The 24,729-nt window shown below is 40.4% G+C and overlaps 1 protein-coding gene across 1 annotated transcript; it reads left to right on the forward strand.

The window, feature by feature from the left end:
- On the forward strand, positions 1 to 24,627 carry Pop1 (POP1 ribonuclease P/MRP subunit). Its single transcript, XM_045749096.2, has 10 exons — positions 1 to 222; positions 1,986 to 2,086; positions 4,832 to 4,950; positions 6,300 to 6,536; positions 9,615 to 9,775; positions 10,725 to 11,557; positions 13,091 to 13,309; positions 15,366 to 16,210; positions 19,972 to 20,109; positions 24,040 to 24,627. Exons 2-10 carry the CDS (start codon positions 2,002 to 2,004, stop codon positions 24,406 to 24,408), a joined length of 3,006 nt encoding a protein of 1,001 aa, XP_045605052.1. The 5' UTR covers positions 1 to 222; positions 1,986 to 2,001; the 3' UTR covers positions 24,409 to 24,627.
- Positions 24,628 to 24,729: the final 102 nt, after the last annotated feature.

The raw sequence follows: 24,729 nt of genomic DNA on the forward strand, positions 1-24,729 counted from the left end.
CCGGGGCTGAGAACGCCCCGAGTGTAAACACTGGCCACACGTGTCTCCCAGGGCTCCCGGGACCAGTCTCAGGAACAGGAACAGTCACAGGAAACGTCGCCGCCCTAAACATCTACAAGCACCACCTTTACGCAACCTGCAAACACAATAAAGAAGAAAGGAAAAACCTTAATAACAAACGCATCGCGAAGGAGGGCAACAGGATTGCAGGAAACAATAAAGGTGCCCATCAGGGTCTAAAATCACACACACACAAAATTCTTTAATCAAACTGTAAACAGCATAGTCAGGTTCTGGATAATACGGGCTCACCATAGCCCGTGCTGCTTGAAACTTTTTGTTCCAGGTAGCGAATCTTTTAACTACAACATCTGGATTGTGTGTGGGATCCATTGTGATCCAAACTGTAGAGATTTGAGGTAAACAACCTCCATATTCATCATCAAGACACAACTTGATAGTACTGCAGTCCAGGACAGACTAAAACAACATTGTTTCTTCATTTTCTGATGTGTGGTTTGGCCATCTGTTGCTCTGCTGCCTTCCTGATTCGTGTATATTCATTCCTGGCCCTCTAGTGCCTCCCTGTTTGCTTCCGTACCCATGTGCCAATACTTTTTCCATGTCTTTTCTGTCTTCTCTGTTTCCTTATTACACTGTTGAATTATAGATTTGCTGATCTTCATTCCTCCACTCCTCTCCTGAGAGGTGCCTCATGAGTCGGGCTCAGGCCCTGGAGTGCAAATGTTTAACCCCCTAAGGAGCTACTGTAAAGCTGCTCAGAAAGAGGTGTTATATTTCAGTTGATGTCATAGGCTTTACCATTACAAAATAAGTTGCATGAAATGAACACTGTATAGTACTTGAAGTGATTCATCAGTGTAAAATATTATTTAAATAATAATAATTATAAGAGGGTGAAATATTTCTGTTGCTTTATATATTTTTGGATGTGTGAAAACTGTCATGTCGAAACTTACCTGGTTAGGCGAGAACCCCATCATTACGATTTTCATGTATCCTGATACAGTACATGATTAATATTTCCAGGTCAGATTTTTGCCTGATGCGCTGAAAATTCTCATAAATAGGGCTTGGATAAACTATTCCACTGTACGATCATCCAATAAAATCAGCAGACGTCTAGATGTTACTGCTGCTTGGCTTAGATTCGGTTACAAGTATCTCTGGGAACTCTTATTATCTGCTGATGTAGACCTGACCAAATGTAAACTGTGTCAACAAAATTATTCACACACAATCCGTCACTATGTGATGGAGTGCAAAAAAGATATGTGAATTCAGAGACAATTCTATAGCATATGTTCCAAAGGTGTGTAAATATTTAATTCAAAATGATCTGCTGCCAGAAAGTTTAGCCAAATATCCCCAGTGTACTAACTGTAGGTAGTAACTATGTGATTGTAACTTGTCCACCACTGCCCACTGGATGGGGGGCGGTGTGCAAAGCAAACACATAAATTGTGACACTAGCTCTCCACATATGTCAGTTGCTTAATTTAAAAACTGTACTTTTGGTCGATTTTGAACTCATTGTTGATGTGACAATGTATATTGAATTTTGTAACTAGCTCATCAAGATTGTAACTTGCTTAGCTAAATGAATTGGGTTCAGTCCCTGAGCCCATTATGTGCCTCTGTAACCCTTTCTACTATCGCCCACAAGATGGGTATGGGGTGCATAATAAATGAACTAAACTAACAGAAAAAAGTCCACTACGGGCTCACCATAGCCCGTGCTACTTGGAGCTTTTTGTTCCAAGGAGCGAATCTTAAACAACAACAACAGTAAAGCACACACATTTGGTTATTTGAATACTGTACAATACTGTATAGTATTGAATAATATTAAACAAATTATTTATAATAGTACTAATGCAGGTTTTATATAGTATACAAAGATTGATCTGTACTGTGATAGGTTTTAACATTTGTTCTAATAATAAATATGTAATTTTTTTCAGGAAATTGTGGGGTAATATGGATGAGCTTCCCGGGCAATGTAACTATCTGTCCCTTGGAGCAGCTAGGATCCAAGAAATCAAAGCCATCATTTCAAAGCTAGGTATGTTGAAGAATTCATAATTGTTGAGTTGTACTTTCAATAACTGTACTGGTTAGTAATTATGTAAGTATTTGAACTAAAAAATGTTAGTTGTGTTGTCTGGGAGAGCTCCTATGGTGCTTCTTGGTGTTTGCTACCTAGCAAGCTCCACCCAATTCAATCCATGCCAGGCCCTTGCATGTCATATAAGCTTATCACAGACCAGAGGCCAAAACCTGGCCCCTGTTACCTATCGTTCGTTACGGCTCGTGACCCTACAACAGCCAAGCTTTAATTATGTCTAGGGATCCTACAACTGCTGTTCTCTAAAGCGGGTCACCAGTGTAACTCCATGAATGATAACAGGCACAGAATTAAAAGTATATCTCCCTTAGGACTGAGGAAATATACGTATGCATTTTAATATATATATATTCAATATACATCTCAATAATATATATATGAACAGAGGGTCACTATTAAAGCAAACATCAAAATATTGTCTCTCCCAGAATAAAGATCTACTACATGACACAACAACAAGTAAACAGACTTATCTCCCACATGTTATTCCTTCTGGTCCCTTGAAGCTACTGACTACTCGCGCACCGTCTTTCATAATTCTCTCCCCCTCTGCCTCATCCATGATGAGGGATGGAAACTAAAGACTTTTTAATATTTAAAACTAATTGAACAACCACTTGTTCTCAAAACACATAAGAATGCAAATAAAATGAGAATCGACTTGAGAATGGTCCAGGACGGACCTGAAACGTCGTCGTCCCTTCAACTTCTAGTGTGTGGTCTGGTCAACATACTTCAGCCACGTTATTGTGACTCATCGCCTGCATGCAAATAAAATATAATAGTTACTTTCAAAATATATGTTACAATGCCACCTGCTTAAATACTGTAAATTAATAATTATATGATAATTAAAAAGTGACATCTGGAACTCCCATAACTGAACAGGTTATGGGAGACAATTCTAATTTCCCGAATCTAACAGGTATTAGACGTGTGAAGAGCCACCGCGCTCTTGTCCCCACTGACATTGCCACACCACACGATAATTTATGAAATGGAACAAAATAAGTTTATTTAAATTTATATACGTATCCAGCTAGGAGTACGTAACAGCCCCATCCCCCATTCTAAAGAGTTGCAAGGAGCAAGAGTCATAGTTCACCACCAGAAAGGTGTGTGAACAAAAACATACACATGGTACATACAAATAGGTAAACAAAACGTATACAGCAGAACAGTGAAGCCCCAAGATTCAGGAATAACTCGGTGGTGGTGCAATTCTCTCATTGGTTCTACCTGCACACCACTAGGTAACTGTACACTTTCATTCTTAATACACCACCCTTGACACCTCAGTTATATTGCATGCCGCTTATGTCGGTGACATTTGCTGGTAAGCTCTTTTTCTTGCTCTAGAATCCTTAGTCTCAGATAAGTGCTGCCATCCTGGATTCTGTTTTTGTCATGTGGGGCCATTTATGTGTTTGTTTTTTATGTGTTCTTCATGATGTGTGTATATTTTAGCTTTACGTCTTGAATGGGCTCTTGATTAACTGTTTATCTTGAACTGCATGTGTCTAGAGTAATCATCTTGATGTATTAAGAAAACAAAGAGTTAGTATAAATGGGGTCAAGTAAAGAGTGGGAAAGCTCGAGGGTTTGTGCGGGAGCCTGAACTTTGCCGTGATGGTCTACCCGCCGGGTCGGGTTTGGCTTCGTCGGATGTCCTGGTTCTTTCGGGGACGTCCTTTCTGCCTCTCACGACTGCTGGATTCGTCCTCTGGGGGCCCTTGTGTCGGCAGTTGCGTCGCTGGCTTCCTCTTCGGGTTTCTCGGGGTTCAGTGCCGTGGCGGCGTCTACCCGAGTCCTCGCTCGATGTGTTCACAAATGCTTCGTCTATTGGCTGGGGCTTGGTGACCAGTGCTCACCAGGCCGGCCAGGGGCGGTGGGGTCCGTCCTTCTGTCGGGCCCACAGCACGGTGCAGGAGTTCGCAGCAGTGTGGATGTCGCTTCACAAGATTTGGGGTCACTCGCGGATCGATGATCAGGCTCCATTCATTCGGACTGCTTCCCGGTGGTTCATTGCCTGAACTGAGGGTTCATTGACCCCTTCACTTCGACATGGTCGAGGTGTCTTCCGGTATATGTGGCGCCCTATGTGGCATTATTTGTTCTTAAATTTTATCAGTTGTATATATTTGCTGACATTAATTGAAGGTTATCAAATATAATCTTGGGCTCTACTGTTAATTTGTTTTTGTTTTCTTAATCCTTGGAATAAACAAGGAAACATCCTGTGTGTCTTTGCTAGCATCTAATAATCAAGTAATAATCTAGAGTGAACTTGCTGGCATATTCAATTCTTACCACTCATTTTCTTTGGGTTCAGTGCTCAAATAATCTGACCACTACTAGGTCAGAAGTTTTACCAATTGTAATTACAGATGGTACAATTACCACCTGTAATTTTTTACTATAAACAGGAAAATATATATGTCATGACAGACTGCTGATTGTCAGTGTGTGTGAAAATAGAATATCCAAGGAAACACACATTTCTAATAATCTTTGTTCAAGGTTAGATTTTATTGTTTTATTTTTGGATAAGACTTCACATTTTGAGTTGTTGTTTAGTGCAATAACCAGTCCCGTCGATGTAGTGTCCAATCCAAATAATATTTAATTTTATTGCTAGAGTTAATATTGGCATAATCTACATGTTTCGTTTTTGTCTTCCAGATAAATGTGAACATGGCGGTCGGGCTTTCCAAAATCTGCCACGTCATATGCAGAGAAGAGCAGTGTCATCGCATCCAAAGCGCTTGCCAAGATATCTTCAAGAAAGACACAAAAGAGAAGTAAAAATCTTAACTTCCTTAACTTAACTTAAATCTAACTAAAAAAAAAAGTAACTTCCATTCTGTAAACTAGTGTTAATTTGTAATTTACAGGCTGACATATACTGTACTATAAACAGTATAGTGTAGTACATGCCCCTTTATTTTATTTTGTATTAAAAAACATTAATCACTATAACTGGATAGTGCCTGAGCAAGTTGCATCAGATTATAAATATGTACTGGTATTAAATGGTGCATTTTATTGGGAGCTGGTCCCATTAACCCTTTGGCTGAAATGTGCAGCCAAAGGGTTAATGGTTCAATAAATAATTTAAATAAACAGGAATATAAGTAATTGTGATACGTTAGTTTCAGTAACTTTTAACACATAAGTTATTACCAGGGAATTTACTTTCACACACACACACACACACATAAAATGTCGCACCTCAAGTATGAAAAATATTTACACAACTAGGTACTGTTGTATATAATAAGAGTCCCAAGATGCTTCCACAACCAGAAAGACTTCATAGTCCTCCTCCAGTTTGATGGACCCACTAGATGGGTCCATCAAACTTCCTTTCAGTGCCCTGTCTTAGTATCTTGACTAGCTTGACTAGCCTCGGGCTTGAGTCCTTATCTGATTAATTATTCTTGGTTTTTTAAATAAACTAAATATTAAGTACATATTGGCCAATAAGCTTTCTCTGTGCATTAAACTCATGGTTGATGGGTTCAATGGAAATTTCAACATGCTGAGTTCCCTGTTAATTGTTGGGTTGAGTGAGCTGGCGAACCCTTTTCTCTGGTACTTATTTATCTACATGCTTATTATTTATTATTTATCTGGTGCTTATTTATCCACATAGCCTCGTCCTGTGTGGTCTGGTAATAACTTCATTTGGAGCTAAGTCACAGTGGTTATTTGAGAGGGTGTCAGTGATAGGAATCTGACTCCATATCATGATAGGCATTGTATATCCTCTACATGTTCCATTATTCATGTAGTTTACCTGTAGACAGTTTTAAGATTTGTTTACTCTAAGTCTGGCTCTCTGGTAAAGACTTGATCAGTAAGGCAGCTGTTCAAACACATCAGTCAGCTAAACTGGACCTTTCCCAATATTTTCTGGTGTAACCAACCTCAAAAAGTTTTTACTTCTACAAATTGTTAAATCAAGTGGTATTCCATTCTACTTAATATTTTCATTAACAGCAAGTAAGTAGTGTACTGTACAGTACTGTGTTATAATAATTTAATGTAAATGCAGTACAGCATTTTGTGTAGTTATGCATCATTTAGTTAGGCAGCCTGGTCATTAGATTTTCCTGTAAATAACATATTTGTTCAATATACTTTATAGGGAGGTGCAAATGTTAAGCCTAGTCACCGTCCTAGAAGAAAGTATCGTCGCCGACCATTCAATTTGTTGGCCGAGTACAACCGACGTCAGAAGGAATTTGTGTGGTTAGAAACTCACATATGGCATGCCAAGCGCTTCCACATGAAAAGACTGTGGGGTTATGCACTTCCAGAAAGTCCTACATTCAAAGGCTACAGGGCAACCCTACGAGCAGCCACACAGTCCTGTCTTCTCCAGGTATGCACACACCTAGTACAACGCAGTCTATTTTGAACTTTTGGCTTGAGTACAGTACTGTATGTAGTTGTGTACTGTATTTGGTAGTTGGGCAATTGTAAACAGAGACAGTTCCATGCTAAATATTTTACAACTATAAATCTAGACTTCGAGGACCCATAGCCACGAAGATAATAAATTTTAAATATAAATAAATAAATATACAGTACTCAAATTTAAAAAAATGAACTCATACATAATGAAATGGATAGCTTCATCATTTCATAAGAAAAAAATTGGAAAAATGTGTAAATTCAGGAAAACTTGGCTTATTAGGCAAATTGGGCCTTGCATAGTAGGCTGAGAAGTGCATTCTGGCTACTAGGTATGAGACACACACACAAATATATATATATATATATATATATATATATATATATATATATATATATATATATATATATATATATATATATATATATATATATAATGTCGTACCTAGTAGCCAAAATGCACTTCTCGGCCTACTATGCAAGGCCCGATTTGCCTAATAAGCCAAGTTTTCCTGAATTAATATATTTTCTCTAATTTTTTTCTATTGAAATGATAAAGCTACCCATTTCATTATGTATGAGGTCAATTTTTTTTTATTGGAGTTAAAATTAACGTAGATATATGACCGAACCTAGCCAACCCTACCTAACCTAACCTAACCTATCTTTATAGGTTAGGTTAGGTAGCCGAAAAAGTTAGGTTAGGTTAGGTAGGTCAGATAGTCGAAAAACAATTCATGAAACTTTGCTTATTAGGCAAATTGGGCCTTGCATAGTAGGCTGAGAAGTGCATTCTGGCTACTAGGTACGACACATATATATATATATATATATATATATATATATATATATATATATATATATATATATATATATTGGTAGCAGTCTTTCCTGTAGACATATATTATTAAATATGACCGAAAAAGTAAGATTAATAATTCTAACACGAATTTTCTCAATCTTTCGTACATTTCTTTTCACTGTTGGTGGTAATTCAAAAATCAATTCTCCAAAATTCATTTTTATTTCTAGTCTAGACTAAAAATAAAAATGAATTTTGGAGAATTGATTTTTGAATTACCACCAACAGTGAAAAGAAATGTACGAAAGATTGAGAAAATTTGTGTTAGAATTATTAATCTTACTTTTTCGGTCATATTTAATAATATATATATATATATATACATATACATACATATACATACATACACATACAGGGGTACCTCAGTTTAAGAGTTTAATCCGTTCCTGGAGACGGCTCGTATTCCGAAGCTAATTTCCCCATAAGAAATAATGGGAAATGAATTAATCCGTTCCTGACTACCCCAAAAACCCCACATCAAACTAAATTTTTATACCTAATTCATCTAAATAAACCTACAAAACTATGTTCAAGCTATTACTTACCTTGCTGTTGAATGCTGTAGGCGTATGCAAGATGGTGAGGAGGGGGGAGGAGGAGAGGAGTTACTGTTTGGAAGGGGAGTCCCCTTCCATTATCACATCAGGCAGTGAGGACTTCACTGGTGAGCACACTGGCACATTTTGCCTGCATACCACTAGGATTTGTTTGTCTTACTAAGAATCTGTCTAAAGACACTTGTTTTCCCTACATTTTAACACTTGTTTGTAGTAAGACATCACATTGTCATTTAAAAGGTCAATGCAACAGCCTGCCACAGCTTTATCTGGGTGAGTTTTTTCAACAGAACTTTGCAGTTCTTCCGATACTTCACACATTTTCTTAATCAAGAAGGGACATCCTGTACTGCCTCTACTCACAGCTATTTTCTTAGGTTGAACCTTATCAATGGCTTTCTTGAGACCCATGGCAAGATATATAATAACTTTTATGCTCAAATGGCCAAAAAACCGGCAAAACTGTAAATCCTTGTGAAGAATTCAGGAGGGATAGTCACTGGGCGGGAGACAATGGTAAACTGAGGGGCGGAGGGGCGATGATCGCCGTACCACCATGCGCTAGGTCGGCCTGAACGCGTATCAACAAACTCGCGTTCCGAGGTAACCCTCGCCTTCCGAGACACATTTTCCGAGGAAATCCAGCTCGTATTCCGAAAAACTCGCATACAGGGACACTTGTATTCCGAGATACCACTGTGTGTGTATGTATGTGTGTGTGTGTGTGTAATTACAGCAAAACTATTTGTTTATTGTTTTATGAACATAATAATTGAATCGCTAATATGCACACCATACTTGTGAGTATAGCGATGATTCACACATTTTATTATATAAATATATCACACTACACACTATTGAATAATATTACTGCAAAAAACTAAGAAAAAATAATCAGAGCCATTGAAATAATTAGGTAACATCATCTTTGTGGCAACTCCCACCTGACAGCTAGGGGTGGAGCAGACTGCACTGATGCTTGCTCTGTCAACGCACGCCTACCTTTTTCCAGACTTCCTTGCCCTATTGCGGCCAAAATGTGCCACCTAAAAATTTTTTTTGTTTTTCCCGTGGTCTGGAAACATAAATGAACATGTATAAGGTGACAAAAAATTTTGGATTTTTTTTTTTTTTGATTGCGCCTGGCGGTGTTGAAAACCATTAAGCCCATAGCCGTCTAACGGTTAAGCTATTCTTAGGGCACCCTTCATTCAGGTACTTGCCCTCATGCTCTGTCTTCTTTAATAGAATGTCTGGTTTTCTGACCCCCTGTTTCTTCACAAAGAATTCTGGGTGCCTCAACTCCTACAGAAACGGACTGTACAGTTTCACTTACAGTGTATTTCACTGTACAGCACTGATTAAGACATTGCCTCAGATTGTGGACTGTCTCTTGGTCACTTTTCAGTGAGAGAGAATGGGGAATTTTCTCATTTATAAGGCTGCTACCACAGTGCTTCAGGTTATTTTCTTTGATTTTTTATTGTACAATATTAGAAAAAGGCAAATGAAAAGTCCAGTACTGTATTGTATCATTATTTATATGATATTATTTTTAGATAGTATATCAATACTTGAAAGATGTATTTAATTTAGTAGAATTTTATATTTGAAATTATTATTTCAGGATGTGTCTTACTTGTGTTGCATAGAGTTAAAAGGCCCAAGAACATCTCTAGTAGCTGGTTTGTCGTGTATAATGCAGCCATCAAGTTTGGTTTTAGTCACCTCTTCACAGGTCCAGCATGGTCAGAGTTGGACATCTGTGATGCTCTTTGAGCCTGGAAGGTAAAATTTGAAATAGTGAATATGAAGTTGCTACACATACATACACAGTTCTGTTTCAAATTTATTATTTCTGATCTAAAGCCCTCAGTTGCTCCCATAGCCAGCTCCTGTAGGGTTCACCTGAGCTGGACCTTACAGGAACTGTCCTTAGGTGCCTCCCCCCCTCCCCTCCTTTTTTTACCTCACAGAACCTTCAGCTGAAGGGTGGAATTAATATTGGATGCTTTGTGAGTGGATTGGAGGAGGTACCCATTTTGTCGAGTTCACTTTTTGCTTTCGACATTGTCAAAGTTGGAGAGCTTTGTGTGCTATATCATTATATTGGTTAGCAAGTGGTCTGTCCACTCTGGTTGCTGTCTCCCAATTTCTTTTCTGTGCCTTCATCTGTGCCAGACCATTGGATGTGGGTTGGGATTAGCCCTAGAGAGCCAGCGCTTAGGTACCAATTAGCTATTTGGGAGCACCCAAAAAAGGGCACTTCATTATATTCGGTGCTTTATTTATATACTGTAATGGGCTTGGACAGCCACCTTTCACCAATTTTGTGGTAGAGGGTCATTACTGGGCTTTACCCCCTCTTAATAGGACCATCCAATGTCTGTTCCATACACCAGACTATTCTCCTTGCAGAGGTGGGTAAGGCTAGCCCCAGGCTTCTAGCCTACATCCTTGGACATACACACACACAGGCAGACAAACAGACATTATTTCTTGTATGTATAGAAGAATGAGTGTATTTACAATAAAAAAAAATATTCATTAATTTTGTCAAGATAAAATAGATTTTCTATTTGAAATATGAAATTTTGTACAGCACAGTATTGTATTTGAAAGGCTGTTGCAATATCATTTGAATTTTTGAAGTTGTACTGTATTATGATTGCACAAATTTGTGAATCGATTAATAGTATCACTTTTATGAAGTTAATGCTTGTTTCCTTTTACACAGACAGCCGTACGGTGCTCTTGGTGATGTAGATATTTTATGGCATCCTACATCCTCTGATATGCCAGAGTGTCAGTCGAAGAATTCGGCAGTTTGGATTTGGGTTCACCCATCTGTTCATAGTCAAGTTGTAGGCGTCTTAGCACAAGTTTTTCAATTACTTAAAATTACGAATGTATCTGAAATTGTTTCAAGAACTGAAAATTCAAGCTGTGATAGAAGCAATGGGAATGAGGTTGAGTTAATGGAAGAGGAAGCTGTAGCTGAAACAGGCAAAATGCTGGAAAATGTTAGTAGTGATAATGTACAAAGTGAATTACTACCGTCGCCAAATAATGAAACGCCTAAAGAAAAGAATGAGAAAGTTACTGATGATTCCATTAAGGATCTTAATAGCATCAAGGATGTAAAGCCAGGAAGTGTTACCAAGTTAAAACTTGAAGGGAAGAATGTCCCCTTTGAACGAACTCCTAAATATGCTTCTAATGATAAGACTGTGACAATGACATTGCTTAAGGACACAATAAATAGATTTCAGCTCACTGGACCCAAATCTTTCTCTGTCTTAATGGCTGCACTCTCTCCTGCCAACATAGCACCTGAAATTGAAGACATTGATGTTGACTCATCAGATAAAAGTCAAGACTCTTTGCATTCTTGGTGGCAACAATATTACCACGATGAAGTCAGATTACTATGTCACCAACAACAAGTAAGTGCTTGGAAGAAATTGGCCTCCTCTCCCCAACCAACACAAGTGGTCTTACCATTGACAGTTCGAGACCCCAGAGTAACTTTGCCACACAAAAAGATACCTATTGCTGCTGTTACATCTGGTAAGTGGATAATTAAGTTCATTTTTATTCATTTTGCTTGAGATGGGAGGGTAATTGCAAACCTTTTGGTTTACTCTAATGGGTTGTTAATAAATAAATTATAAACTTAGTTTTCCATGACCGCACTTTTTTTTTTTTTTTTTTTGTAAGAATTTCTTTTCATTGAATATAAGGTGTAATATTTAATTGATTTTATTTTAATTTTTTTAAACAGATGCATGGTCTTTATTAAACAGTTAAATGTCTCAGGGTATACACCTACAAAGTTACATTATTGGTTAAAGAAATGTGACAGCCACCAGTCCCATGACAACTAAATATTAGTGTTTATATACCAAAATCAAATTTGTCTCAATTGAAAGTGCCACCAAAGCATTCTAACACCTTGTTACCTTGCATAATGATATTTTAACAGAATGGCTCTCGAGGAGCAAGCAGCCAAACATGGGGTTGGCCAATGTCAGTCTCAAGCACAAGAGATACTTGTGCTTCTACTGTCACCCCAAAAAAATTAAACATGCCACCAAAAAAGGCTGATACAGTGTGTTACCATATGTAGTAATATCAGATGCTAATGCTCAGTCTTTCCCACAATAAAATTCACTGAACATTTGGATGGCCAAGTTGATCTTGGACATATGGAAACCAAGAACTGTATGTTATATGAATGTTGCCAACTAGTATTGAGAGGAGGGTGGGTATGATATACATGTTTGTGTTGGTGAAATAACTACCCGACTGAACACACGGCACTTGAATGGTTGAATACAGCACATTTGGATGGTTGAACACATGGGAAGCTTGCTAACTTTATCCACCTGCAAATACTGGTTAATATGTCTTGGGTATTAATTGACTAGATTATTGTTTAATTTGAAGGATTTATGTCTTGTACTATTCATACCATAAGTTTTCAAAAATGCATTAGTTATATTTTTATATCTAATTTGAGCACAAACTTTCGTAGGTGACTGTGCTGCATAGTCTTTCCAGATGCGGCATAGTCATAGATGCGTTATTTTGATAATTACTTTCTCTCTTTCTTAAACGATTGGACATTGGTGACTTTAGTCCATTTTCTTTCAACATACCTACCTTGTGCTACACATTGGTGACCTTTTATGTTTGTAATACTCACCTTTTACAACATTGGCTCCTGTAAATGACTTTTTATCGGTTAAAATTTTCTCATTAATCTTTCTCCAGTTTTGATCATTAGCCTATTTATGATATAGATTTGGAAGATTTATTTGCAATTAATTATCATCACAGTTCAGAGGAAGTCTGGATTACATAGAACACAGAGCTCATGGTGTATATAAATTCATTATATAAATAAAGGTATCTAGTAATTACAGCGAATGCATTTCTGATAAGAAAGTCCCTAAAAGGTTTTGGGCAGGTAACTTTGTCAAATGCTTTGGAAGCATCCAAAAACAAATAGGGCAGGTCTGCCATGTGAGTTGTAGTTAAAGAAGGGCTGTAATTTACAGTATATAAAAAAGACCATTATATATTGATTATATATTCTAGAACAAACAGAGAAGGTAGAGCATCCAGACTGGCCAGCATTCAGTCCGCTGTATGACAGTAAAGTGAGAGATATAGTATCACAGTCTAAGGAGCCTGACGCCCTCATCAATAAACGCAGATCACAACTTTTAGTACCTGGCTCGGATATACCTGAAAGCATAGAAGAGATGCGGCTCCCAGTTCTTCTGCTTTCAAGACCACCCACCTCAAGAAAACAAGGTAAGGCATGGACAGTATGTCTTTTTCCTGGTAAAGTTGGACATATATAAATAGTGACATTTTCTTTAGTTGATAGGATGTTACAGCTCTGTATATTACTGTGTCCATATCCAATATGTTAGAGAGATCTACTAGGGATTGAACTGCTACTTTACTGAATTGAATGACCTGAGCGGAGATATACTACTATTACTGAATCCCAATGGCACCACATATGGGGTGCATTGCCAGGTCATGAGACTTTTGCTGTGGATGCATTTTGCTTGGAATAGTTGCCAGTCTTACCTTTACCTTTTCTCTCTGGTCCACCTGCTTCATTCTCGGCTGGTCAGGCTGAAGACTTTAGCAGCCACATCCTTCTCACTTCCTTGCTCCCACATAGTAAGTTCAGCCAGAGTTCTGACTTTCCTAGCCTTCAACCCTCATCCCTTTCTGAGACACTGCCTTTCCCAGAGGATTAGCTGCATGACTTACCTGGTGATTTGAGACTGCCAATCTTCATATGTATGGAGTTTTGAGGCCTTGTGTTCTGCCACCTATATGAATCTTGTGGTGGACCTCTTAGTGGCTTTCTGCCGTCTTCTCCCACAGCTAAGCCCTGGCTGCATTTTGAAATTTACAAATTTTTTCTGGGGGGAGCCCTGGAGGCTCCTCAGAGCTGAATGGATATGTATATCTTTCTGGCATCAGTCAATGCATGGAGTTCTTGCCTACCGGGAACCATGAGCCAGAACCTGGCACCCTCTAGAAAGGCACAAGAAGCAATGGACTATAGAGAGACCCCAGAAAGATATACATATCCATTCAGCTCCGGGGAGCCTCCGGGGCTCACCCAGAAAATGGTGTTTCATTACATTCAATGCTGGATTTTTAGAAATGCTGGCCACCTCTTATCTAGGGACACATGTGATTTCGCTTAAGGGAGCTACCAAAGAAGCCCTCTTAGAAATCAAACATTAAATGTAATGAAACACCCTTTTTAGTTGAGTTCTCAGTAGTGCTTTTTACCCATCCTCTGCCTTTCTTTCCAATGTGGTTAAAAAGGTTTATTTTGGCAGCTTTTAAATAATTAAGGGTGCGAGCATCTGAGACTAGATGATCTGGGCTGCAGCCTGGTGGAGGTCAGGTACAAGTCGGAGTGTTTACGTTATGGCAACAATCATTTGCCCTTGGTACCATTGATTACCTAAATTTATTCAAGCAGTTGCTTGTTTTCATTGGCTTATGCTTTCTGATAGTGATTTTAGGTTTTGGGTTATCTCAGATCCCCAAGTTCTTAATATGTCCCTAATATATCTGGCCTCCTAGAGAGAGAGAGCAGGATTCTGGTCCTGACCCCTGGTGAGGAAGAGTAGGTCTCAAAGGAATGGTGCATCTTGGTAAAGCATAGCTGGAATAGCACTTAGCTTGTAGAGCATTTTATTACATTCAATATTTGATTCTTGCTGTCCACTTCTTATTTTGCCTTCTTCCAAACTGCAGGGGATTTTGAAGTTTGACATTTTGGACATTGACATTCTGCAGGTAAAAAGCTGCACTTGCCTCTTCAATAAATATAGTTCTGTTTTTGACTGAAAAAAGTTCCTTGAAGTTTCCTGAATAAGGTATTGTCAATCAGTTTAACACCAGTTAGCCTAGAAAGCACTGACTTACACATGTTTGCTTGTGGTGATCCACTTCACCACAATTGTCATTACAAATACAACAATTACCATTACAGCTATGGTCACACCCAGCACTAGACACAACTAGTAACCAAAATAATGACTACAGACTCGCACTGCATACACATCAACTACAAATGCAACCACCACCACCCCATACTAATTACATTGTACTCACTATACCAGCTTGTGCTCAGTACACATTTCTTAATTGCATTTGTGCAAATAGTTGAGCATTTTATTATTTTTTTAGAATTTGTATTGTAAAACAATGTAGCATACTTTCATTAACAAAAAAAAAAGAATGAGCAATGTGCAAGCTTGACTCTTATAGGTTTCTGTTACTTGAGCTTTGTTACCTGTTAAATAGAGAATTATATTTACTTTTGCAGGTAGCGGTTGGGATGTTGTAGTGGCTGCAGGTTGGGGCATGAGTGTTTGGATGCCACTAATTTTCTGTGGTGCTGCTGTAGGGGGTCAGCAGGAATCGGAAAATCTGAATATGGAAATACTCTCTCCTCTACCTCCTCATCTTTTGCCAGACACACCAGCTGGGAACTACTATTCAGCATGGCTCGGAAAGCAGAAACGTACTCAGTTCTTTAAAAGGCCTCCTGCAAATAGATATAATTTCATAAAATTGGGTGTTCAGTATCCATTCTGTGCACCATGGAGAAAGCTTTTGCAAGAATGGGAACCTGGTACCCAAGATATCTATGTTCTCAGAGACATAAGGCTTGTGAATGGGTTATGTCACATGATTGGGGATGCCATTAAAAAGTTCAGGAAACGTGCATCTAAGAGAAAGGCAACTAACAACTTGGAAGATATTCCTCACAAGAAGTTGCAGACATGTAAATCTGAGGGAAATATTTATGATTTGAGTGTTTTTTCTAGTGATGATGGTGCAAGTAAAGATTCAGAAGTTATTAAGAAACCCTTAACTGAATCCCACAATTACAGTGAACAATTCCATGAATTGCTTTCACAACGCTGCAGTCTTGAGGAATTTCAAAAACTGAATTATGGCTGCTTGGTAACAGTGAAGCTAATATTGCAATATAAAGGAATTCTTGAACCATATGCCATGATCTGCCTTCCACATGAAGATGATATAGAAGCTAGAGACAAGTTAATGATGCCAACTAATAAGAAGGAAAGCATCTTAGAGTTCCCACACGATGATACGCAAGTTGACAAGAGAACTAAACTGAAGGAGGAACATGCCAAAATTAAGGTATACAGCATATCACAAACTGAAAATGTTAATTTTGCCACTATTTATATGTACATTATAAATTAGTTTTCTGTTAACCCTTAAAGGGCAGTTATTGTTATACGTTGATTCAGAGGTAATGTGGTTACAATATCACCATATGTTGTTTCATATTATTATTTTTTTTTTTTAACTAAGACTAGGGTTTATTAGGGCTGTTAAGTCATATACCTAGTGAAACTGCAACCAAGAGCTGTTATCCTACTTCCGCTCATCTGAAGCCTGTCCCTAGAGACTCATTTATTTCATGAGATTATTATGAGTCATTATTATCATGTCAGTTCACCTAGATTTTGGGCAAATTTTCTAGCATCCTCTCTGATTTTGATGCAGTTTAGTACATTTCTGGGGGGAGCCCCATCAGCTCCCCAGAGCTATCCAGGCTGAATGGATATGTATATCTTTCTGGTATCGAGTTCTTGCCTACCAGGAACCACGAGCCAGAATCTGGCCCCCTCTAGAGAGACACGAGGAGCAATCTGTGATTGGGAGCATTCTATGTCTGCCATCAACCGGGACAGGCGCCCCAAAACAAACCCTTATTCTGGTAAAAAAATTACGACAGAAGGCCGAACAAGTGAACAGAACTCCCCAAATGAAAATTAGCAAACTAGCATGACGTCATCATGTCGCCGTGCCGCTGTTTGCGCACGCCCCCCCCCCCTCTCCCTGGGAGGGGGAAGAGGGAGCCCCAGACCCACCCGCCGGCAACCCAACCTTCAGTTTTTAGGGTGATGGGAGTCTGGTGTGGTCGTGCCTCTGGGTCCAGTTTTTCATTACAGTTCTGTCCCTTGTGGTGTAGGCTGTCCCTTCAAGTGGTGCGTGAGCCGGGAGTGATGTTCCACGGTACTCGGGTTGCATGCACCTAGGGTAACCTTCCCTAGGTGCCCTGTAAGTACTGCCCTTGGGGCTTGGGGCCACCTTTCACAAGTCACCTCGGGATCTACCTCTGCTGTGCCGTTTACTGCTTGGTATTTGGCCGCCCTTGGGGTCAGCTGGGGTTTTTATTACCCTCGTTAGTCTCTGGGTAGGGGATAGTTTTCGTCACTGGCAGGGGCGCGGGGTACTGCACAGCTAGTTTTCACCAATAACAGCGGCCGGCTCTGTTCTGCCTGGGTATGTTGTCCTCTTGTGGGGTTTTTCTTTTGTTTTGGTTTTCTGCCTGGTGGGGGGGTCTGCCTTTGTTCGCGGTACCCTGCCTGGGCTTCCCTTAGCATGTACCCAAGGCTAAGGGCCCTGGGGAAACCCCCACGGGGGCTCCGTGGTCCTATGGGTGTGTCCCCAGAGTCCCCCTAGCGTCCTGCGAGTTTGACACAATGGAATGGAGTTATAGGCCTACCAGGGATCACGAGCCAGATCCTGGCCTCCCCTCAGAGAGGCACAAGGAGCAATGGTCTAAAGAAACCCCTGTGTGGTGGAAGCATTCTTTGTCTGCCATCAACTGAGTCAGGCACCCAGAAAGATAAACACCCCAAAACAAACCCCCTATTATGGTTAAGAAACTGCTACTGAAAGCCAAACTAGTGGATAGAACTCTCCATACGAAAACGAGTGAACAAACATGACGTCACCACATTGCTGCACCACTTGTCTGCGCAGAAGGGGGAGCCCCCAGACCCTCATGCTAGCTATCCATGCCCCAGTTCTGAGGCTGGATGTCAAAACATGCGAAAAACCGCTGACCGAAAGGGGTGTGTTGCTGGGGAGCCTCCGGGTCTCGCCCAGAAAATGGAGTTTCATTACATTCAACGCTGATTTTATGGTGTCTCCTTCAGTACAGAATTGTTCTAGAAAGCGTTGTCTTGCTTTCTCTGGTGTCCGGTTGTCAGGTGGGTGCACTTCATTCTCTTCTTTGGCACCTGGGCTTTTGTACTGTTGGTCCTAGTGTATGCTTTGTTCGTCTGCAGGTGTGTCTTCTTTTCTGATGAAGAATGACTTGGTTTGCTTCAGGAGGGGCTTTCTGGTTGTGGATGCATGGTTGGTTCAGCCGAGAGAGCATCAAGTGCTGTGTCCGGTGGCAGCTGTGCGTTGCTATTTTTATGCCCCTGGTTCTGCTTCAGTGGACTCTTGTGTGTTGATCTGGTTTTCCTAGTTCCCTGTTCTAGGGTTCATATTTTTCAAGTTGTCCGCCATGTCATCAAGTTTAGCCAGCCTGCAATCTACTTTTGTTCCCATGATGTACATAAGTATGCCGCTCTTTTGGCTGTCTTTGCATGTGGGCTGATATCTGAGCACAGGGGGTTTTGGCGGTCTAACAGGGTCGTGGCAGCCAGGTATCTTGTGAACATTCCCAGTCCTCAGTGGCCTTGTGTTGCATTGAGTCATGTCGTGGCTGGTTGTCTTCTTCACTTCGATGCCTGTGGTGCTTCCTCCTCCTTGATAAGTCCTTTATGTTTTTTCCTCATGGGTAAATAGCTTCAGGGAGCTGCAAGGGGCTCCCCCAGACAACCAGTGTTGACTGTAATGAAACGTCAATTTCATTACATTCAACTTTACATTCAATTTCATTACATTGACTCCCTTTCCCAGGGTGTTGGGTTGGTTTCCATCATCGTAAGGACTGGTGGTGGAGCAGCCAACTGACCCAGTCTCCCTCCCTCTTTACCCCCAAATGAGGGGAGGAGGGAGGGTGAACTAACTCACTTTAGTTTCACGAGTCTCTGATAGTTTGCTTACATTGTTGGGAGAGTTCTTTTGATGGTTTTGAGGCTGTGGTCTTGGTTCTAACCAAGCAGTGGTCTGTTTTGTTGTGTTGACTCTCTGGGTGCCTTCCTTTGCTGGTGGCAGACATGAATAAATTCACAAAAAAATTTTCCCTGCTCCTCTCTTGATGGGGACCAGGTTCTGGCTCATGGTCCTAGGTAGGCCCATAAGAACTATGTGACTGATGGCACCTAGTTGCGGAGTTCTTTCTTTAATGCCTTTTCAAATAATTTGTATGTTGTGTGTGGCCTATTTTCTCCTATTCTACATTCCACAACGTGGCATTTATTCACATTAAATTCCATCAGCCAAGTGTTGCTCCATACACTTTGTCCAAGTCATCTTGAAGGGCTTGACAGTCAAGCTTCTTATTTTCCCAAATATTTTGGCATGATCAGTAATGTTCATTTATCTCTATATTCCTTTTGGCATGTCATTCATATAGATAATGGACATTACTGATGCTAAAACTGAACCCTATGGTACACCATTTGTAAAATTTCTCCAGTCTGATACATTGCCTCTGATTACTGCCCTCATAATTCTGTTAGAAAGTTTTTCATCCATGTCAGAGGTCTTCCTGTCACCCTTCTAGTAAATTCCAGTTTCCAAACAACCTCTTATGTGTGACTTGGTCAAAAGACATTTTTTTTAGGTCCACATAAAGGCAGCCAACCCAACTCAAATATGGAGCTACCTCAGCGAGTTGGCTACAGGAAGTCACTGAGGCCCAACCAGAAAGTCATTTCATTACATTCAGTCCTGGTTTTGCTTTCTCAGATTCCTATGAATAATGACACCCAGATCGTGTCTTGGTATTAAGCAACACCATGTCTCCTAACCGCATATATTTATTGACTTCTAGATCTAAATTTCTGACATCCAAAGACTAGGAATTTGTAAACCAAAAATAATTTTCAATAGGTTTAAGTTCATATTTAATCCTACTCCTGCCTCTTCCATATGTCTTTTTTCATACATTGCTTCTTGCATTACAGTACAGTATATATATTTTTCAGGGAAGACTCCAACGTTTGAGGCGTAAAGCGAAGTTAAAACTGACGATGGAAAAAGACATAGTTGCCATGGCAGGAAGCAGCGGGAGTATGGAAAAGGCAACTACTGATGCACTTATTAAAGTGAATGAAGAAAATAAGGTTAGTTCATTTTTTAAGTTTTACTTACATAGTAAATTGACTTTCTGAGCTGTGTACTCTTGGTAGCCCCCTCTATACCTCATGCTCTTGACCTATATTTCCCAGAAGGGAAAATGAAGGTTATTTCCATTTTAATTTTTAAAAGTGGCAGGAAGCTTAGTTTACCTCAAAGCCTGGTGGATAGCGCACAGGACTCGTAATTCTGTGGCGCGGGTTCGATTCCCGCACGAGGCAGAAACAAATGGGCAAAGTTTCTTTCACCCTAAATGCCCCTGTTACCTAGCAGTAAATAGGTACCTGGGAGTTAGTCAGCTGTCACGGGCTGCTTCCTGGGGGTGGAGGCCTGGCCGAGGACCGGGCCGCGGGGACACTAAAAAGCCCCGAAATCATCTCAAGATAACCTCAAGATAACCTCTAAACTAAGCTTGAAGTATTGGAAGCTTAAGGTATTTACCTAATACCTCAAGGTAACCTGTCACTGTGACATTCAGTGACCCCTTCAAATCATTTGGATCTCCCTCCTAATGAAACTTGACCACTCGAATACTAACCAAAAATTTTTAAAATGGCTAAATGCTCATCACCAACAACTGCTAGAGGACAGCACTGCTGTGTAAACTGGCCAGGAAAGAGGGCAAGTCCTTGCACATCCAACATTTTGTATCTAATTTCTTTCATGCTTCTGTTCAAGAATACTCATTTTTAAAACCTGTGTTTTAAACCATTTTTTAAAACCTAGGGGGGAGCCCCTACGGCTCCCCAGAGCTATCCATGGCTGATATGGATACCCTAACTATTTTGCATCAGTCAATGTGGGTGGAGTTCTAGCCTACTGGGGACCACGAGCCAGAACCGCAAGTCTTCGCGTTTGGTGTTTTTGACTCGTGTTTATCACCATCTCTAAGGTGAGTAGGTGGCTTCTTTGTTGGTTTCTCACCAGCGGGTTTCCTCTCGGCTGCAGTATGAAGTTTCCTGGCGGTCCTTCCAGTTCTTTTTGGCTCTTCGGAATTGTTCCTCGCTTTCGGTTCGAGTGGTGTTGTCCTTTCTCTCTTGGTTGTTCCAGGACCGTCATCTGATGCCTAATACTGTCGCCTCATATTGTGCGGTGCTGGCAAAGCTCCTGCAGCTTGCTTTCAGTATTGATGTTACTTCTGCACAGTTTCACAAGCTGTCTCGTGTGTTGTTTCACCTCCGGCCTGCTCATGCACCGCCTGAGCCATCCTGGTCTTTGGACAGAGTGCTCTCATATCTTTCTTTTCTCTGCTTGTTGTGGCCCCTTCAGTTCAGGATTGCTTTGCTAAGGCTCTTTTTCTGTTGGCAATGGCCTTTGGGGGTCATGTGGCGGAGCTTCATGCTCTTCTCAGGCGCAGAGGTTTTTGCTCCTTTGGTCTTGATCGTAGGTTTGTTCGTCTGCAGCCGTCTCCCTCTTTTCTGGTGAAGAATGAGACTGCTGCTTTCCGGAGGGGTCCTTGGGTTGTTCGTGATGCTTGGTTTGTCAGGCCGGGGGTTCACCATGTGTTGTCCGGTTGCGGCCCTCTGCCATTATCTGCTTGCTACGGCTTCTGTGTCCGGGGACGCGCTTTGGGTTGATCCAGTTTCCCTTCTTCCCTGTTCGCTGGTTCGGGTCTCTCAGGTAGTCTGTAGGGTTATTAAATCTAGCCAGCCTGCAGTCTATCCCCATGCCCATGACGTTCGTAAGTTTGCTGCTCTTGCTGCCGTCTTCGGCAATATGTCTTGGGCTGACATTCGGGCACGGGGTTTTGGCGGTCAAACAGGGTCCTGGCTGCATGCTACCTTGTAGACGTTGCTGGGGCCCAGTCGGGCCTGTGTTGCTTTAGGTCGGCGGATGCAGCCCGTTGTCTCGACTTTGAGATGAGGAGTGGAGCACCGACCGCCTCCCGGATATGTCCCCTTGTTTTCTTAAGTAGTCTTTGGTGAAGTAGCTCCGGGGAGCTGTAGGGTCTCTTCCCCCCCCCCCCCTCAGAAAACCAGTGTCGAGTGTAATGAAACACCATTTTCTGGGTGAGTTCCGGAGGCTCCCCGGCAACTCTCCCGCCCTCCAGTTGGCGGTTTTTCGCGATTTTTTATATCTAGCCTCAGAACCGGGGCGGGGATCGCTGGTTCGGGGGTCTGGGAAGGGGAGCTGCGCAGACATGCGGCGCGGCTCGTGTGATGTCATGCTTGTTTGCTCGTTTTTTTTTTTGGGGGGGGGAGAGTTCTGTCCACTCGTTTGGCGATTTTCATTGTTAACCATAATAGGGATTTGTTTTGTGGCGCTTACCTTTCTGGGTGCCTGTCCTGGTCGATGGCAGATACAGAATGCTCCAAATCACATGTGCATTTCTATGGGTCATTGCTCCCCGTGCCTCTGTGAGGGGGCCAGGTTCTGACTCGTGGTCCCCGGTAGACTAGAACTCCACCCACATCGACTAATGCAAAATAATTAGGGTATCCATATCAGCCATGGATAGCTCCGGGAAGCCTCCGGGACTCACCCAGAAAATGGCATTTCATTACATTTAACGCTGGTTTTTATGGTAGCAACCATTAAATGCTACCAGCAGTTGGCAACAGGATTAAATATCATCCTCTGGAACATTGAAGGTCCAAAAAATGTACAATTAGGCTTACAGTATTCACTGTAAACTAATTCGCCACAGGGAATTAGTGGTGAAACTTGAGTTGCCTTACGGTAACGGTGGTCCATGTATGACATTGGTACCAGCACCGTTTCTCATGCAATGCAGTTACGGTACTCGTACTTCTTACAACAGAAGTTGGAAAGTTAAGAGAATGAACTTAGCTTTTTAATACCAAAATCAATGTTTTAAGCCTATAAATAGTTTTGCAAACCAAAAATGAGTTTTGTAATAAACCTCTTTAGGCATTGCACGGTGTATGGGCTGGCACATAAAATTATGCATCACTTTCCACATTTTATTGAATAAATATGACAGTAATTTTTTTATTTTTCTTTAGTGGTATTGATCGATTATATGCACACAAATGTGAATGTGTGCTCCTCTTTCTAGCTATCTGCAAAGGAACAAGTTTCAGATAGACTTTACTTGCTTTGGAAATCAGTTGTTCTATTCCTTGCACATAGATAAAATCAATTCTCCTTGGTATGGAGAGAATGAAATCCACTGGGAATGGTGAAGTGCCAAAAGTGGTCAATTTTGATTGACAAGAGAAATCTGAAGAGTTTAAGTTGAGAGTAGAGAAGCCAGGGAAGGAAAGTGTCTGGCGTTGCAAAAGCACTTGATATACAGAAAGCTACATATAGGAATGATGATGCCAACCTTTGTGCACAGTTGCTAGACAATGGTGTGGTATGAACATGAAAACTCATGTTAAAACAGTAGAAATGGATAATCTGAGAAGCATATGTTGTGTAAGGAGAATAGATAGAATTAAGAATGAAAATTTCATTAAGTTATGTGGAGTGTAAAGGTCAATAAACTAGGTAGAGGAGAGTGTACTGAAATGGTTTGGTCATGTTGAATGATTGGATGATGGCAGGTTGAAGAGCTTGTATTAGAGTGAATTTGATGATAGGATAAGGAGTGGAATGCCAAGAAGGATGTAAGTGGACGTGATGGAGGGTATGAGGAAGCATGGAGTGAGTGAACAATGCACAAGATAGGGTAAGAAATAAAGCTAGGTGGAAGAGGTTTAATAGGAGGGAGTGAATGTGTTTGTTTTGAAAGGCCTCAGACAATTCACAGGAATCACTCTGCACCTGGCCTTGTGGTGCGATAGAGTGCTCTTGAGGATGCTGCAGGAGTGTGACAGTGCTTGTTTATCCCTGATGCTTCACCACCTCATGAAACTGGGAAATGAGGCAATAATGTGATTTAAATCTGATGATTAAAATTGGATAAAATTTTATACTGTATATTCATATATAAAAAGTTTTATTTTTTACAGGTGATCCTTGCCAAATACTCTTCATTCCAAGAAGAGATGGAAAATGCATGGTTAATGGAAACGAATAAGCCATTACAGTGCTGTTCACGCAAGATAATGGGTTACGTTATAAATGGTAACTTTTGCCAAACTTTAGGAAGAGGTGCAGGTATTGGTTGGGTTGCTCTTAAACCACTTTTAGAATTTTTTCAAGTATGTAAAAAAATAAATGAAAAATTTGTTGAAAGTAATAATGACTCAGAAACTCATGATAGAATCAGAATAGATAATGAATTCCAAATAGACAACAAATGGAAGTATTCAGTGTTAGTAAGGAATCCATCTGGTCTACAATACCACTGGGCAAAACTCTTAATAGTTAACCACTAACAGTGAGATAAGATGATTGGTTCTTAGTATCGCATCTTTAAATATTAAATAAAACATTAAAAATGTTTTAAAGAAACCTCTTTACTGAAAATGTCTTACAGAAATGTATAATTCCTTTGAATGAGGATTAAGAATTTATTGTACAGTATCTTAAATTAATGTTAAATGTAAAGAGAGAGTAGGTGGAGCATCTGACTTAATAAACACAACTTGAATTTTGTAAGGTTTTTTTATAATGTATTCCTTACATTTATTGTCATTATCAGTATTATTCCATTTCCCAATTTCATAGTTTATATACAAAAAGGAGATTAAAGATAC

This window comes from Procambarus clarkii, chromosome 27 (genome assembly GCF_040958095.1).
Source record: "Procambarus clarkii isolate CNS0578487 chromosome 27, FALCON_Pclarkii_2.0, whole genome shotgun sequence".
Lineage (NCBI taxonomy): Eukaryota > Metazoa > Arthropoda > Malacostraca > Decapoda > Cambaridae > Procambarus > Procambarus clarkii.